The sequence below is a fragment of the Rhopalosiphum maidis genome, chromosome 2 (assembly GCF_003676215.2).
Source record: "Rhopalosiphum maidis isolate BTI-1 chromosome 2, ASM367621v3, whole genome shotgun sequence".
Lineage (NCBI taxonomy): Eukaryota > Metazoa > Arthropoda > Insecta > Hemiptera > Aphididae > Rhopalosiphum > Rhopalosiphum maidis.
In genome coordinates this window covers 14946531-14962935 of record NC_040878.1, presented here as the reverse complement: position 1 = coordinate 14962935, position 16405 = coordinate 14946531, and the positions used below count along the sequence as shown (strand labels likewise).

At 24.4% G+C, this 16405-nt stretch overlaps 1 protein-coding gene across 2 annotated transcripts in view; it reads left to right on the top strand.

The window, feature by feature from the left end:
• The window catches only part of LOC113554102 (melatonin receptor type 1A-like), a 99401-nt gene that overhangs the window by 67191 nt on the left and 15805 nt on the right, over positions 1-16405 (top strand). For both annotated transcript variants that reach the window (XM_026957794.1, XM_026957793.1), the window contains one exon: positions 15503-15767. In XM_026957794.1, coding sequence (XP_026813595.1) covers positions 15581-15767 — 187 coding nt within the window. In that variant the 5' untranslated portion in view covers positions 15503-15580. The remainder of the gene's footprint in view (positions 1-15502; positions 15768-16405) is intronic.

Sequence of the window (16405 nt, the reverse complement as noted above, 5' to 3'; positions counted from 1 at the left end):
TGTATAGTGTATGTCTTTTTTTTTGTGTCTGTCATCGTCTTTTGAAGTAGTAAAAATGCTTAGATTTTCAACTTCAATATCTTTTCTGGTAAGAAAGTGAATCTAGTTGGTACTTTGGGAGGTCAAATGTAAAAAATTCACTGTAAGTACTTTTCTTAATAATTGGAAAAAAAAAATAATAAGGAAAAATGAGAATTTTACGCAAAACCTGCAGTTTTTGGCAAATCGATATTTTATTTTGTTGTAATTTAAAAACGAATAACCAATGATAAGTCTAAGGCTTGAAATTTATTTCTTATATAATTATAGTTACTCATAAGTATTTTATTTTGAGATAAAAACTGTAAAAAATAAAAACCAACAGTTTTTTTTGAAGTTTAAATTTAAACAAGATTAGATATTTACACTAAGATTAACAGTTTTAATTATTTTGTTGTTACCTATTTAAAAAATATATTGGTTGATACTTGAAACTTTCGCGTACCTATATTATTGAAATTGATTGATATATACAATTTCGAATTCAAAATATTTAGATAAAGTTATTAATTACTTATACTACAAGCACTTATGAATAACTTATTCTATGATATAATGTTACTGACTTAAAAGTTAATAAAAATAATACATTATATAAAATGTATTAATACATACTATTATAATCGTACTTTAATATAATTAATATGATAAATGCTATGTTTTCTACTAAATTAAATCAATCTACCATCAAATAAATAGTAAAATAAATTACTTTAAAAGCAATATCAAAAAAAAATATTTCATGAAATACTTATAGTAATATTAGTTAACAAATGGCCTTCGCTCAGAATCGTTTTTCGTAAACAATAATTTATCTTTAAGTTCAAAGTTAACACATACATTACGCAATACACTCGACACTTCCTGTACAACAAATCTGTTACCAAATTTCTTTCTTTGTTCTTTATAAAACATATATTGTACAAAAATCAAACATTTAAATTATAATTGATTTAATTTATTTTTATTAAATATCTATTAGTTTTTAAAATAAATAATATATATTATATATTTGAGATAATTTTAATGGTTAATGATTATTTATTTTTCGTATAAAGTTTGTAAATCACTAATTTATAAGTATTTATTTAATAAAATACTTTTATCTCATTTATTTTAAATAAATTTGATTATTATATTTTACTTTTGCTTAACAATAATAATTGTAATAATTTAGTTTACGATGATAATATATGTTATTCTTTTTTATTAGCTTTTTAATATATATTTAATTTAATTTAGTTAAAAAGATGTAGAATAAAAAAGTTAGGTGTTGAGGTATTCATATTTTTTTTAATCTCAAAAATTAAATATTTTTATAACATTATTATTGTATGTACATTATGCTTTTATAAATAATTTTTAGCAGTGTTATTTACTTACTATAAATTATAATGAGTGCAATACGTAAAACTTTCTTTTTTATTTAAAAAAATTAATAATCTGTAACAATTTGTACATAATAATAAGTTATTATGATATCAAAATAATTTATCAACGATACACTATATTTGTTGACATTGTTTAAATTCAGGGATTAGTAATATCATTTTTGTGTGAAATTCTTATATAATGCAGTTTTTTATAAGTTAATTTGTAGTTTTTATTAGTAAGTCATTGTGTAAGTAAAGCTATTGGCTCGTTATATACAAAAGGAACCAGTAATGATACAAAAATAATATTTAATACGCTTAAATGGGATGAATAATGCTTGAAGAATTAAAAGATGTTTAAAATAAATTTATAAGTACTCATAAAAAGAATTTATTATTTTTTAAATATATTGATTATGTATTACGAGTAACCTCGTATTAAATGTTTAATTTTTAATAGCTATACATATTATACAATCAACCTAAAAGTAAGTTTGTCATAAAATAATAAACATTTTAAATATTCATAAAACAATATTACAAGTAAACATTTTCAAGATATATAACATAATATTATAAAATGCATAGTATTAAATTCAATAACCTTGTATTAAAATGTTAGGTAGTTTAAAATATAACTTTTATAGCTCATAATTATATACGACCGAACAAAGGCAGTATAGATAAATGTATTTATATAAAAACTTCATAAAAAGAATTAATTTCACTGTATGCAACTCAGTTAAAATGGCCACGAAAATTATTTTAGCGTCATATTCACTTGTATTAGTTATGCAATTATATTTTTGTTTGTTTAAAAAATTATTTAAAATTTTAAAAATTATTTATTTTGAAAGTATTAGCTATGTCCTTTCTGTAATCAATATAAATGCATTATTCATATATAACTTTTTGAAACGCTTTGGAAGGAAACGTTTTTTTTTTAATAAACCTATTCGACTACAATTAAATAAACAAATTACAAATACTTTTTTAAAATTTTTGAAAATATATTTTCTTATGTATTTTAGATAAAATATTTAACTTAAAAGCTCTAAAAACTTTGATATACTTCTAGAACTGTAGCATTTCTCTATTTATTGTAAACTAAAACACTCAAAGAGAATAGAATTCCCAAACATCGTCCCAAGATGATAAACCATCCAGCCTCATCAATTTGTGGCGCCATATTCTGCATTCAAAGAAAACGTTTTCATCTATGTTTTGTACTGAAGTTAAGTTTAGTTGACAACACATTATATTTGAAATACGTATTATGTCAAATTAAGTAAACATTACGTAGGTTTTCGAATTTGTATTAAAGATTAAAACAAATTAATTTTTTTGTCGTCTCTAAAGCTGTTGCAATAATAAAATTCACAATTAATATATTGTAAAATATATTTTATGATTATTTATATCTATACAATATTATATTTTAACAATATACAATGAATGAAAATAATGCAGTGCATATGCTATTAAATTCATAACATCATCACTGCAAATGACACAGCATTAAATATAACAAGAGCAAGTTGAAGGATTATTTTAATAAGCTTAGAAAATCTGATATTCAATTCTTCAGGAATACTTTAGGGTGTATCGTTATTCCACAATATTCTCCGATTACTAATGATAAAAAATTATCTTTTGTTGCACACCACGTTGTACTGACCTAAATTAATATACTTCCACTAAAATAATTATAACGAGCAGCCATTACTTATAAATAATTGTCACATTAAATAAGATAATGTTTAATAATTTAAAAGTAAATATAATCAGAAATTAAAACCTATATAGTAAGCAGGCCATGGATTTTATTATGAAGTCAATATATATATATATATATATATTGCCTTTACAAAATATACAATGCGCTTAATTCGATTTTATTCATTAATTTTAACTTTGAATAAAAAATGTATTTCTAAAATGTATATATATATATATATATATATATATATATATATATATATATATAATACATAGTTATTTTAAAGAGTTTGTAAATCGACTAAAATTTATAAACAATTTCAATTTTTCATTCAACTACTTTTAGACAGTTTTTCGATTGATAGATGTCTCGTGTTTCAAATAATTTTTGAAATAACTTATCCGTTTTGTACGCTATTTAATTTATGGAAAAAAATCTCATTTACATACTTATTAGATAAAAATTAAACTTTTGATTTGAAAATGATTAATAGACTTGTCGATTATAATATATTTGTTGTTATAACTTATAATCATTTAACCATATTGATATTACCCAATAATGTAACATAATTCACTAAATTAATTGTATTTTAATATACATAATACTGTATATTCATGTGTAGATATTATGTGTAATCTATATGAGTTTCTATTTTAATGACTTTGGCTATCTTAGTATGTAACTATTCTTATAAGTAAAATACCCCCACTATATATCATAGATATTTTAGTTATTTATTAGTTTTATTAGTTTTATTATTATTATTACTTTTTATTGTACAAAAATATAATTAATTTGTTGTGTATTAAAATAATTGTAAAAAAAGACTTTCTTGCGTGAAAAATAAGCAAACCTTAATTTTAAAAGTTTCTTGAGTGTCATAATATTATATTTAAGTAAATTTTTTGCAAATATCAATCATTCTATATAAGCCACGTATAATTTTTATAAACTTTAAATTACAATTTTCTCTACAACTTTCAGATGGATTGGAAATTATAGTTTTATGTCAAAGCCGCAATAGTTACTAAAAGTTATAACTTATATTAATCTTGATTTTATTGTTGTAAACCATTAAAAATATTCCACCGTAGTATTAACTGGAAATATGGGTACTTAATGTTCATGTTTTATTTTTAGGAATTTTAAATTTAATTAAAAACGATGTATTATTCTACAATTATATTAATTTTATTTATTATTATCTTTTATAAAAATGTAACTTAGCCACCGAAAATGTTATGCGTTGATATTAAATTATATAAAAATAATGGAATATAAAGTTTAAATATAACTTTATAGCCTAAAAACACGAGTATAAGGGGTAATTTTGTAAATTTTTATAATGATTTGAACCTAATAGCTTGTAAAAAATATTACTGGTGGGTGTTGACTTTAGACGGAAATGTTTATTCAAAAGGAAAAAAACAGATTTATAAACAAAAAACTCAATACTAATTTAATAAAGCTGTTGTAGTCTCAGATTTAAATACTTTTTATGGATCATGTTCTGATTAATTTATTTTAAAACTTATATTGTGTTGTTTTTAATTTATTATATTATGTGCAAAATATTTTTCAATATATTATAACAAAGAAAATATTTTATTTTTTTTTTTAAATCAATACAGTTAAGTTAGGCTATATATTTTTCATAAAATATAATTTATTTTTAAAGTTTTGAACAAAATTTGTTTAAATATTTTGAAAGATTTCAATATTAGATAATACACTTAAATATACTTTTAAACGAAATTAATAGCGGAACGTTATTGAAATAAAACACATTTTCCTACGGATTTTATATTTCTAAATGTTTGTCTTACTTTCGTACATCACGTTGTCACTATATACGTATTTATATGTATATAAATTCGATTCACCGCAAGAAGTATCGAAACATTATGTCATTAATCAATCACAACAACAATTTATTATATACTGTATGAGTAAAAACTTTGACGTATCCACACATAATACATTTAACAAGTCAACTCAACCGAATATCGCTATATTATAATGCTTTTATTGTGTAGATATTGAGGAAAAAATTAATATTTATTTTTCGGTTATTTAATAAAAACAAAACGAATAACTTATTATATAATTTGACTATAAAATCGAACTGAAAAATGATTAATCTTTTTGAGACAATATGTACCAATAGTATGCATCGTAAAACAAATATTTTGTTATATATATAATAATATAATAGTTTATACATAGATAATTTTAGCATACTTAAGATTAAACGAGTAACAAGTGATTCATTTATAGGTAATTTTTTTTTTTTAATAACATTTATACCAAGGAAAATATTTTGTTTCATTAAAATATGCAAATATGTTGAAAATCGTATACTATTATGTACCGTCGATGATCCCCGTACTATAATGAAAATGGATACAGATTTAAAAAATTACCCACCCGAATTCATACGTTTTAAATTTATAATTATATAATAACTAAATATTTATCATTCTTGTTTCTAGGAAAATTTAAAAATCATTTAACCATGTCAAATATTTACTGTAGAATCAAAATTATTTTAAAAGTTTTTATTTTTATTCACAAGGAATTATTTTATTTATTCTATAATTTTAAATATATTTTTTAAAGTCAAATAATATACGTCATATAAATTATGCATAATAAATTTTAAAGTACTAATACTTTGAGCAAAAAGTTTTTATTCTTTATTATTTCGCATAAGGATTGTTCTTTGCAAACTTTTTAACGGGTTATTTAAATATATATACACGTATCGTATAAAATCATAAAGTATAATAATTGTTACACAGTGTAAATAATAAAACAAATGAACATAAATGTTATTTTTGTTTTAAAAAAGCGATGAAATAAAATTTTAAAAAATGCGACGGACGCATAAACAATCGTAAATGTTCTTCGTTTCACTACGTAGTCACAGTGATAATATATTATATACTATACAGTGAGATAAATAATGATTATAACCAGAGCGGCCGAGATGGCGTGTAACTATTGCTAATTTAACTTGTCGTAGAAGACTGCAGTCGTATGGTTCTGGAACAAATCATATTATAATATTATTCGTCGGCCAAAAACCATCGACACTCCTTCGTCCATAAGAGGGGTAAAACACCCTGCCTGCACCCGTCCGTGCCAAATCAGCGTGTTCCCGTTTCACCGGCTAATGCCAAAACAGAGTTACAATAATAATAATAATAATAATAATAATAATAATGATAACAAAAAAATCGACTATATTATATTGTTCATTGGCTGACGTATATAGTCGTCTAGACAAGCGCGCGTGATGTGTTACACGCATGCAGTGTACTCGTAAAAGTGTTCGCAGCAGTGTACGCCACGGATTCAAAGAGTAAAATAAGCAAACACGATGCGAAAAACCGGGTAAGCGCAAAAATACATCCATGAGTGTGTACCTACGTCTATTATGTTTATATATATATACATATTTGTATTGGCGTATGGACGCTTGTTTGATTCGATTTCTAAACTCGTGTTTAAAGTCTAACGATCGAGTGATGGTATAAACACGAGTTTGGCGTTGACCGTGGTAGGTATATACCGCGGTACACAGAATCACAGACATATATGTATAATATACTTCACGTATCTCTCGATCGATTCATTTAAAACCACACGGTGCGGACGTTCGGAGTGATGTATTTAAGCCAGCATACGCCGTGAGACTTTAGACTGAGTTTTCTCTCTTTTTTTTTTTACATTCTGAACGATCGGTTAACGAGTCGTATTTTTCCCCGAAGCTAGTTTTTTTGTCCGTCCCTCGACAAAATGGACAATACTTTGTTGAAAAAAGTAGGTATCGCTTGTTTACTATATCTACAATTCAATCGCTGTAATCGCCGTGCGCCCAAGCTGACCGTTGTGCTGATTTACGATGTAATATAGCTTTAATTTATATTATATTTTCATCAGGGTTTTTTTTTTTGTTTTTTTTTTTAACCGGTGTGTGACACGTTATAAAAATGATTCAGTCCCGATTCGCCGACGTCCAATTATCCGACTACTCGTTTTGCCGAAGCGGAAATGGTAAAAATGGAAAAAGTTCTTATTCTTCGACAAAGTCGTGGTTTCACAAAATACAAAAAAAAAAAATGATTTTATTCAATAAAAAAATTGCAAGCTTTACTTCATAGCACAAAAACACTGCAATCGGCCACAAAAAATTAAATCTAAATACTCGTACAGAAAATTAGAAAAAATATTATCATTTTAAAAAGAAAGGTATCGTATTTATTTCATAAAGTTGAATGACATATAGACATATAATAATACATTTTTCTTCTATTAACATTTCAAATTATAATTTTAGGCTACAAAATGGTACGGTTTGTATTTTGAAATATTTAGACACCAATAATGTTCCATTTTCATTTAGAAAAAGAAATTTGTAAGGTTAATCATTGTTATATATAGTTGATAGTTGACTTGAACAATGTTCATGATTCATACAAATAATTTAAAACAGTAAAACAATAATATTTTTCAATATAATTAATTTTGAACTAAATACATCGGGTGAGTTGAATGTCGGATATCGACAAAATGGTGTGTCGACGAATTAACATGTTAGCAAATCGGTACGTCACGATAAAAATCGTATTAAATTATCCCACGCGTAGAAATGCCTATATTATTACACCACTGTTCTGAAAATTATAAATCGAATAGCATTATTGTTGAAGATACATATGGCTTATACCTAAGTGTTATAAGAATCAAATTAAATTAGCCTAAGTGTAGACATGCCTATATTATATCACTATTCTGAAAATTATAAGTCAAATAGCATTTTCATTAAAGATACACATGGCCTATAAGCGCGTCACGTTTTATTTCAATTGCTGGCAGTGGTTCGATTATACCTTTATAAACGCTTCGTTGATTTTTCACTATTTACAAAACGTAACAAGACTACTAATACCTAAGCGCTCAGTTCCATAAAAATGGTCTACATAGTTCTTAAAAAATTAAAGAAAAAACAAAATAAATTGCAAAAAGGTTTTAATAATTTGTATAGTAAATAATATATTTTGATATTCAGAGGATCATAGTACAACTGTTAGCTTCACAAGTTCAAAGTTACCTTTAATCAGTAAAAAATTAACAGTCCATAGATCTAAAAATATATTAAAAAACGTATCTAATCAGTCCAGTAATTATTGTATATGTATATATACATTATAGTTATGATAACATTATAACTTATGTCCTAATATAATGTATAGGTCGGAGTTTAGATACTATATATTACATAACTGCAACAGTAAGAAACATACTTAGTGGGGATCTGAAGGGACTTGATTCACGAGTGGTACAATTGTAAAGGTGTAAGTGAAAGTAAAAACATGAAAGTATCAAAAAAAAAAATTAATTGTTTTACATATAATAATATTATATAACAAAAATATTATAAGCTATAAATTATAATCTTCGATTATAATGACATAGTTTATAATTTAAGAGGAGGGGAATTGTATTTTAAACTTTAATATCTAAATACAATGTGGTACATCAAATATAATATTATCATAAATAATATAAGTAGTTATCTTTTCCACCATTATAAATATTATTGAAATATATATTTACTAGCAACCTAATGGATTATCTGAAAATAATGTTAACCTATGAAATATATAACTAAATAAGAATAAATATTCATGTCGCATTCAACGTTAACATGAATTTTATGTTAAGATAAAGACGTGTTGAATACAGTATATCATTTTAGTATTATCTTATTTTTTTTTTTTTGTCGTTAATAGAAAAAAAAATATGAACAAATATAATATATTGAAATTATTTTAATGACTAAATGAAAGTTTTCACTGTTTATACTGAAGGTGCCAAAAAATATCTCGTTGATTTTAAATAACTTGTATAATTAAAATCCAACTATAACAAAATACTTTTCAAATCTTTTATTACAATTTGTATAAGTACATCTAATTAAAGTTTATATTTAAAAATTCAAAATTTCAACAAACAATGTATAGGTTCATTTTTATAAGTATCAAAGTTAGTCCGTATTTACTTTACAGTTTTTATACAGCAATCTGTATATTTTGTCCTCTTTTTAAATTTATCTTTTATTTGTTAATGATTAGAATCTTGATGATTTAATTTAAACAAGTGTGTATATAACAAGAAATAATAATAATAATTTATATTGTTCAAAGAGATCTTAAAAATAAACAAAAGAATTTAAATTAAATTAATATCATTATAGGTATATGTGAGAAAACTTTGTATAATTCAATTACAGTCATAAGAGAAATAAGTTATCAGAGCAAGTTGAATGTTAAAAAAATAATAATAAAAAAAAACTTGCAAATCTCTTTTTTGTTATTGTTAAATTTAATATTCATTTAAAAATAATGGAAAAAAGTTAAATCGAAAGTTGTACTTAAATTCCCCGTATTAATTTATATGCGCGTTGAATATTTATGTATTCATTTTTAGAACCCTAAAATTCTAAGTATATTTCAATAATCTTTTAGTAGTCTGTTTTCCTTACTATGTACTTTTATAAAGATTTAATTAAAATCACCTTTATGCTTAAAAGCTATTACATAAAGACAGAACGGATGACTTAATACTATAATAAAATTACTCAACAAATGAATTATTATTCATATTATATTAATCCTATTAACAAAGTTGATTAACTAATAAATACATTAACTCTTGAATTAAAAAAATATATATTTTAATATAAATCAATAGATATATTATCTTTAAATGAAGTCATACTATTATATTATTATGTATAAATTGATATACAACTTATGAGAATTATAGTTACTAACACACAAATTTTTAATGTGTATTTATACAAAACGATAATATAATAAAATGAATTGTAACAAACTGTCAATGCATCAATACAGGTACATACTTAAAATATATATAACTATAAATACATATTCAAAATGTAATGCATTATTTATATTATAATATAAATGACAGGTTCAAGAATATGCTAATTGGTGCAATTCGGTTGCTAACCTAATAAATCAATAACATAAAACTACAATTATTAATTGCTTCAAAAACTAGAATGCAAAATACTAATCTAGATTAATTATTTTAATCACAAATATTTGTTCACACGTCTGCAGACGAAAAGAAATTTTAAAACTTTGTTTTTAAACTTCGTGTAATTTCTTTATTTATAGAGTAATTTACCAAGCATACTCATCCCAATTATTTTATTTTATAATGGATTTATTCATATTCTGAATTTTGGAATATTTAAATATACTCAGGGATCATATTTTCAAATTCTTAAGAGATTTTTTTTGTACTGCTTAATGAATGTCTTGTGGCGGTACAAACTTCTGTTTTTCAAACAAGAACTCCTACCTTTTTAGTATTAATTATTTAGTGAATAATTTTTTTAAGAATTTTGATATACCTTATTCAATATTCGAACAAGTAGTTTTTTAGTTATTAAAATGTTTATACTAATGATAAAAGTCTATAAATAAGGTTTAATAAAAATATAAATTTAATTTAATTTACTAGATCTATCTAGTGCTTATTATACTTGCACTATTTTTACAAAGTACAAATGTCGATAGACTAATATTAACTACTAACAGTTTCAAGTCTTCGCAGATCTTATATCTTAAATTATTATTTTGATTTATCAACATTTTCAAAAAATTCTGCTAAATAATTTACAATACAAAAGTGTGGTTCTCATTTGAAAAATAGAAGTTTGTATTCCACAAAACGCTATTTATGTAGTATAAAAAAATCTTAAGAATTTAATATAGTCTTAATGTATTTTTAAAAATTAGAAAAAAAACAGATTTTGAATAACAAAAAAAAAAAAAAAATGAATGAACATGCTTATATAAACATTTTGCAGTATAACATTTTTTTATTTAAATTATAATAACTATACAGAAATAATATTATAATTATATCATATTGAATCTTAAACAAAAAGAAACTTTCAAAAAAACTATAAATAATAATTATTATAATAATAACAAAAAAAAAAGAATAGTATTTTACAAGCTTATTAATACTAACAAAATATTATATCAAAACATTTACATACGTACAATAAGCTGCACATATTATTATATTAAATATAATACATTATGCATATACCCTATACATGCTCATCTTGAACAGGTTTTTTACTGACGCTTCAGTGATTTTTTTAATTTTAAAGTTTATTTTGTCAAAACGCTGTTTACGTCCTCCATAATAACATACGTATATTATATTACGGTCTTATATGTCGAACCCGGTTTCCCGTCACCATAGACCTCAGAGAAGTATAATTTTCTATACGTGTTCTTCAGAATGACAAGGTCGCCCTAAACTTGAAAGTTATGTGATTAATAAAATACATGTCTAGGCATCAACTAGTTAAAAGTTAAATTTAAGTTACTTTTATATAGTTTAACGAGTTCCTTTTATAAAAAGCTAACTTTTAACTTGACAAGATATTTTTCATTGTTTAGGATAAAAATAAAATTGCATAATATTAAATATTCAGTCATTGTTCTATATGAAATTTTTTGTTCGATTGACAACAATACGTCTTTGATGTATAAGTATAACATTATTATTTATTACTCATTTTGGGCAGCTGGTTGTCACTCGTCAGTTTAAGCTTAAGTTTTAATCACACTTAGTTAGAATTAGTTTAGAGTCAGAAGCTCGATCGACGATGGACTATCGGGTTCTCGGGTGCGTGACTCGGGTCTGTGGCCAATAAGTTGTTTGATAGGTCTGCAATAAGCTTACATTCAATTATTTAACTTAAATGTTGAAGTCCGTATGCATTTGTTGATAATAATTATAGCATATCAATACACAGTGTTTCGTAATAACTGTTTATGCAGTATCGGATTGTATTGCTTTTTTACACGACAGCGTTGGTAATGATTAAACTTCCTTTCGCTTTATTTAAAGTTATAAAGTTTGATTTTCTTCATTCTTTGTAATTTTAGACATAACTAAACCCACATTAGGTAAACAATTTAATTAAGCTTATGTGTTTTTATATTTTGTGGAAATTGTGAAAACGGTATGTTTTGTTGTCGAACTGATTAAAAATATACTATACAATGTTTATACTTACCAATTGAATGTTCTTGTAAATTCATATTATATAATTTAGTTTACCAAAAATTTTAATTGAATCTAATTAAAACTATTTAATACGTTGTGGTAATAACCTAACTTGAGCTAAAAAATAAAATAATCGATAGTTATTAATTAATTGTGTAAATAGTGTATGTATCGTGTTTATTAAAACAAGTTTTAAGTAATACCTAGCTGATAAATCATAATTACTAATACTCATATACCTCACCTACCACTCATATTTTTAATAAATTTTACCTTAGCACTGAGATTTACTCGATAATGGCATGTCATATACGGCGTTTATTATTATAAAATATGCAGGTCACCTAAAATCAAAAATGAATTGTATTAGATTTTTAAATATTATTTTCTACATTTTAATATTTATGTATTTCATCAACTAATATATTGAATAATATAGTAAAGACAGCATTTTATAGAAAATACCATTACGCATAATTAGGTAAAAAATAAAAAATACTAACCTATAATTTTTCAAAAAAACTAAAATATATATTTTTATGTAATAAAGATAATTATAAATAATTATCATATAATTATATTTCAAAATTGTAAAAAGAAATCATATTATAATATTATTATGCATAAATACAAATTTTTTTGAATGTGCTATGATTATAATATTATTGTTGTCCATATCATTAATTCGTATTCATCGCGTATTTGCGTTATTTTTTGTGTTATTTTCATTCTATACAATTATTTCAACAATAAGGGTTAAATGTTTACACTCACGTTAATTTTGTAAAACCGTTTATAACGTATTATAATATTATCTATAATAACCTAACCTAACCTAAGTGTTATTATATTTATAAAGTTTGAATTCTTTTGTTGCTTATCATCAAAAAAGGTAAATAAAAAAATCTTTCCAAAGAGTCCAACACACGCCTTGTTACATCATCATATCATACATGATTTAAGTAATCTAACAATAACGTACCAGCATATTTTATTCATGTTGACCACACGTGACGTATAATATTATATTTTGTTTGCATACATCCAATGATATATACTATTATTATACGTTTCGTACGTTAAAACGCACTATAAAACATGCGAATAATAAAAATAAAAATTGATGTACGTAATATATATATTACATATAGGTATATATTGTTCTAGTTCAGTTTCCATTATCATTAGGTACATCAAATTGAATAAACATCACGATGATGAATACTATATTATATTAATAAACATCATATTATTGTAGTAAAATCCTTTTATATGAATACCTATGAAATGAAAAAAGTGTTTCGTGGTAGATTTAATTTGTTAAATGTGCGGTAGACATCATATAATAAAGGTTTAATAATAATTTTCAACATAAAATAAAATTTCAGGGATAAACCAATATTCGATATCGTATACAATACGTTTTTCTTTTATACGATTTATTTTCATTGTGGTATATATCTATGTACAATAGGCTTACAAATTTAATACCCTTGTGGATTATAGCTGGAATAATGTGGTTATATGTCTAATTATTGTTAGACGTAATCACACATTTACTGGGACATATAAAAATATTATATTATATTTTAATTTGCGCGAGCTCCCCTACTTTAATCTTATACAAAAAAAAACTATATGTTTATATATTATAGAACTTTAATTTTAACCAGCGACTATAGCATATTACGTATATTATATCATATTATATTTTTCCGTGTCGACAACACTGTATAAGAGTCGGAATATAAATAAAATAATTTGATAAAACTCGTCTTCGTCACAACGAACATATTTTTCAGTTGCAGACTACTCAAAATGCTCAACATTGCCATTCATTCATCAGAATATTTGTTTACGATTATAATTTTCTCGTTCTTTCTCTCTCTCCCTCTCCGTCAATGCCAGATCGATCCATTTCACCATGGCGTCGTCAGTGGCGGCGTTTGACATGTTTATTAAAGCACGCATGTGACACGTTTTCTCCAAGGTCCTTTTCTACCAGAAACTCATTAAAAGGAATTTTATTGGTAACTGCTAAACCCGCCTGCGCCCCATCGTCGCATATATCCTTTGCGGGGAATCCTTGGCTAAAGTATGGCGCCGACCAGCGTAATGTGTCTGACGTCGATCTGTTCAGAGTTAATCAACTCCCGCGACGGCGTCGCATGCAATTATTTTACTCCTCAGTTTTACTCAATAGCGTGTTTAAATTTCATTTGCAGAACTCATACATAATAAATATATATTATTAAAATAATAGCACCACGTCCGTCAGTGCGTAGCTTATTACGACTGCTGTGAATAAACTAAAATAGTGCAATAGGTATAGTGGTTTTAAGAATTTAGGACGAAATGTTCTGTACTAAAATATCCAATGAATAAAATAACCACTGAATAGGACAAAATATCCAAATAAATTTTTTTTATAAAAACCTGTTTAAAAAGAGATTATTAACGCGTTATTTTTTTAGTTAGATATATTTTTTAAATTACAATTTAAAAATATTGAATAATAGGTATAATAATTATATCTCTAGTAAGACTTGGACTAATTTATTAATGTCCACTGCAATATAGATTATAGATATGATATACGTAATTGCAGTGCATCGCCGGTAACTAAAACAATTTATAACTAATTTACCTATTATTATTTCATACCTGTATTATTAAATGTTATTGGAATGTTAAAAATAAACAATGTATTAATATTCTCTTTTTAAACAGGTTTCTATAATTTTTTTTTTTATTTGGAGATTGTTCTATATAATTATATTGGTTATTTTATCACAATATATTTCGTTCCAATACACAGTTTTAAAGATACATATTGCATATTTAAAATTCTAAAATAAAAATCACGAAGTCAATAATTGTATGGGTAATGTGTTTCGAGGTTATAAATTAAAAAGTAAGGTTTTTCGGAAAAATTATTATTACTGTAAAATCAATAGCCATAAGACAGAGTTTTGACCCAACCAATAATCTAATATATATAGGGAATATATTTCATATTTTTATGTATAACATTATAGTCATTTATATATTATACATACATTTATTTATGCATTACACGTATCATAATAATAATATTACTCTGGGTAAATACATACATGTCCTAAAAAATATTATAATAATAGTAACATTTTTAGAATTGTATAACGATACCTTATAAACAATTTTTTTCTAGTACCGTAAAATATAATTCTTATACTTACTTTATTTTTAATTTTAGAATCCCATTTTAAATTTTGACCAATTCAACGTGACGAACGCGATAAACGAGACGTCCAAAGCTATAGTAGAGTCGGTTATGAGCACAACGATGATAAACGACGGACCGCTGGTGGACAGCGACGCCGTATCGCCTGTCACGCTGAGCATGGAATGGAGTAGGGTGGCCAGGCTGTTGATCATGCTTGGCCTGTCCGTCATCGGAAGCATTGGTAACGTGTACATGATCAGCTCGGTAATGATTGAGGACCATCTCAACAAAAGGGGTGAGTACTTATAATTGCGCACCAACGACATTATAATGTATAATATAATATTATTATTTGAGTCATAGAACACTACACAGGCTGATATTTTAGATTCTGAGTGATTCAATGAATGATGTCTGTTATTTTTTTTCTGTCTGTCATCATCTTTAGGAATAGTAAAATACGCTTCGCCTTTAACATTGACGATGTTTTTTGGTTAACAAATTGGATTTAAATTAAATTTGAGGAAGAAATCGAAAAAGAAAATAGTACCTTTTATAATATAAAAGAAAAATAAAAAAAAATAAGGAAAAACGGGACATTTTACGCAAGACAAGTATTTGACAAAATTGTTTTGTATTTTCGATGTAACTCGAAAACAAATAACAACAGAAACTTTAATTTGTTTACAAATATTTATTTAAGCATTTTCTATATTACGTGATAAAATTTTCGAGATTTTGATTTTTTCGAGCTAATTTTAAATATTGTCAATTTTTAATTTTATTAAAAGTTATAAGTAGTTCATACTAAAACTAAAATATCTTAAGAATATTTAATCACACTTTTCTTTTCATAGACATTTTAAATTCAGATTTAGATTATTTTAGTTATTTTACTATACTTAATTTAAAAATATTACTCATGGATATTTT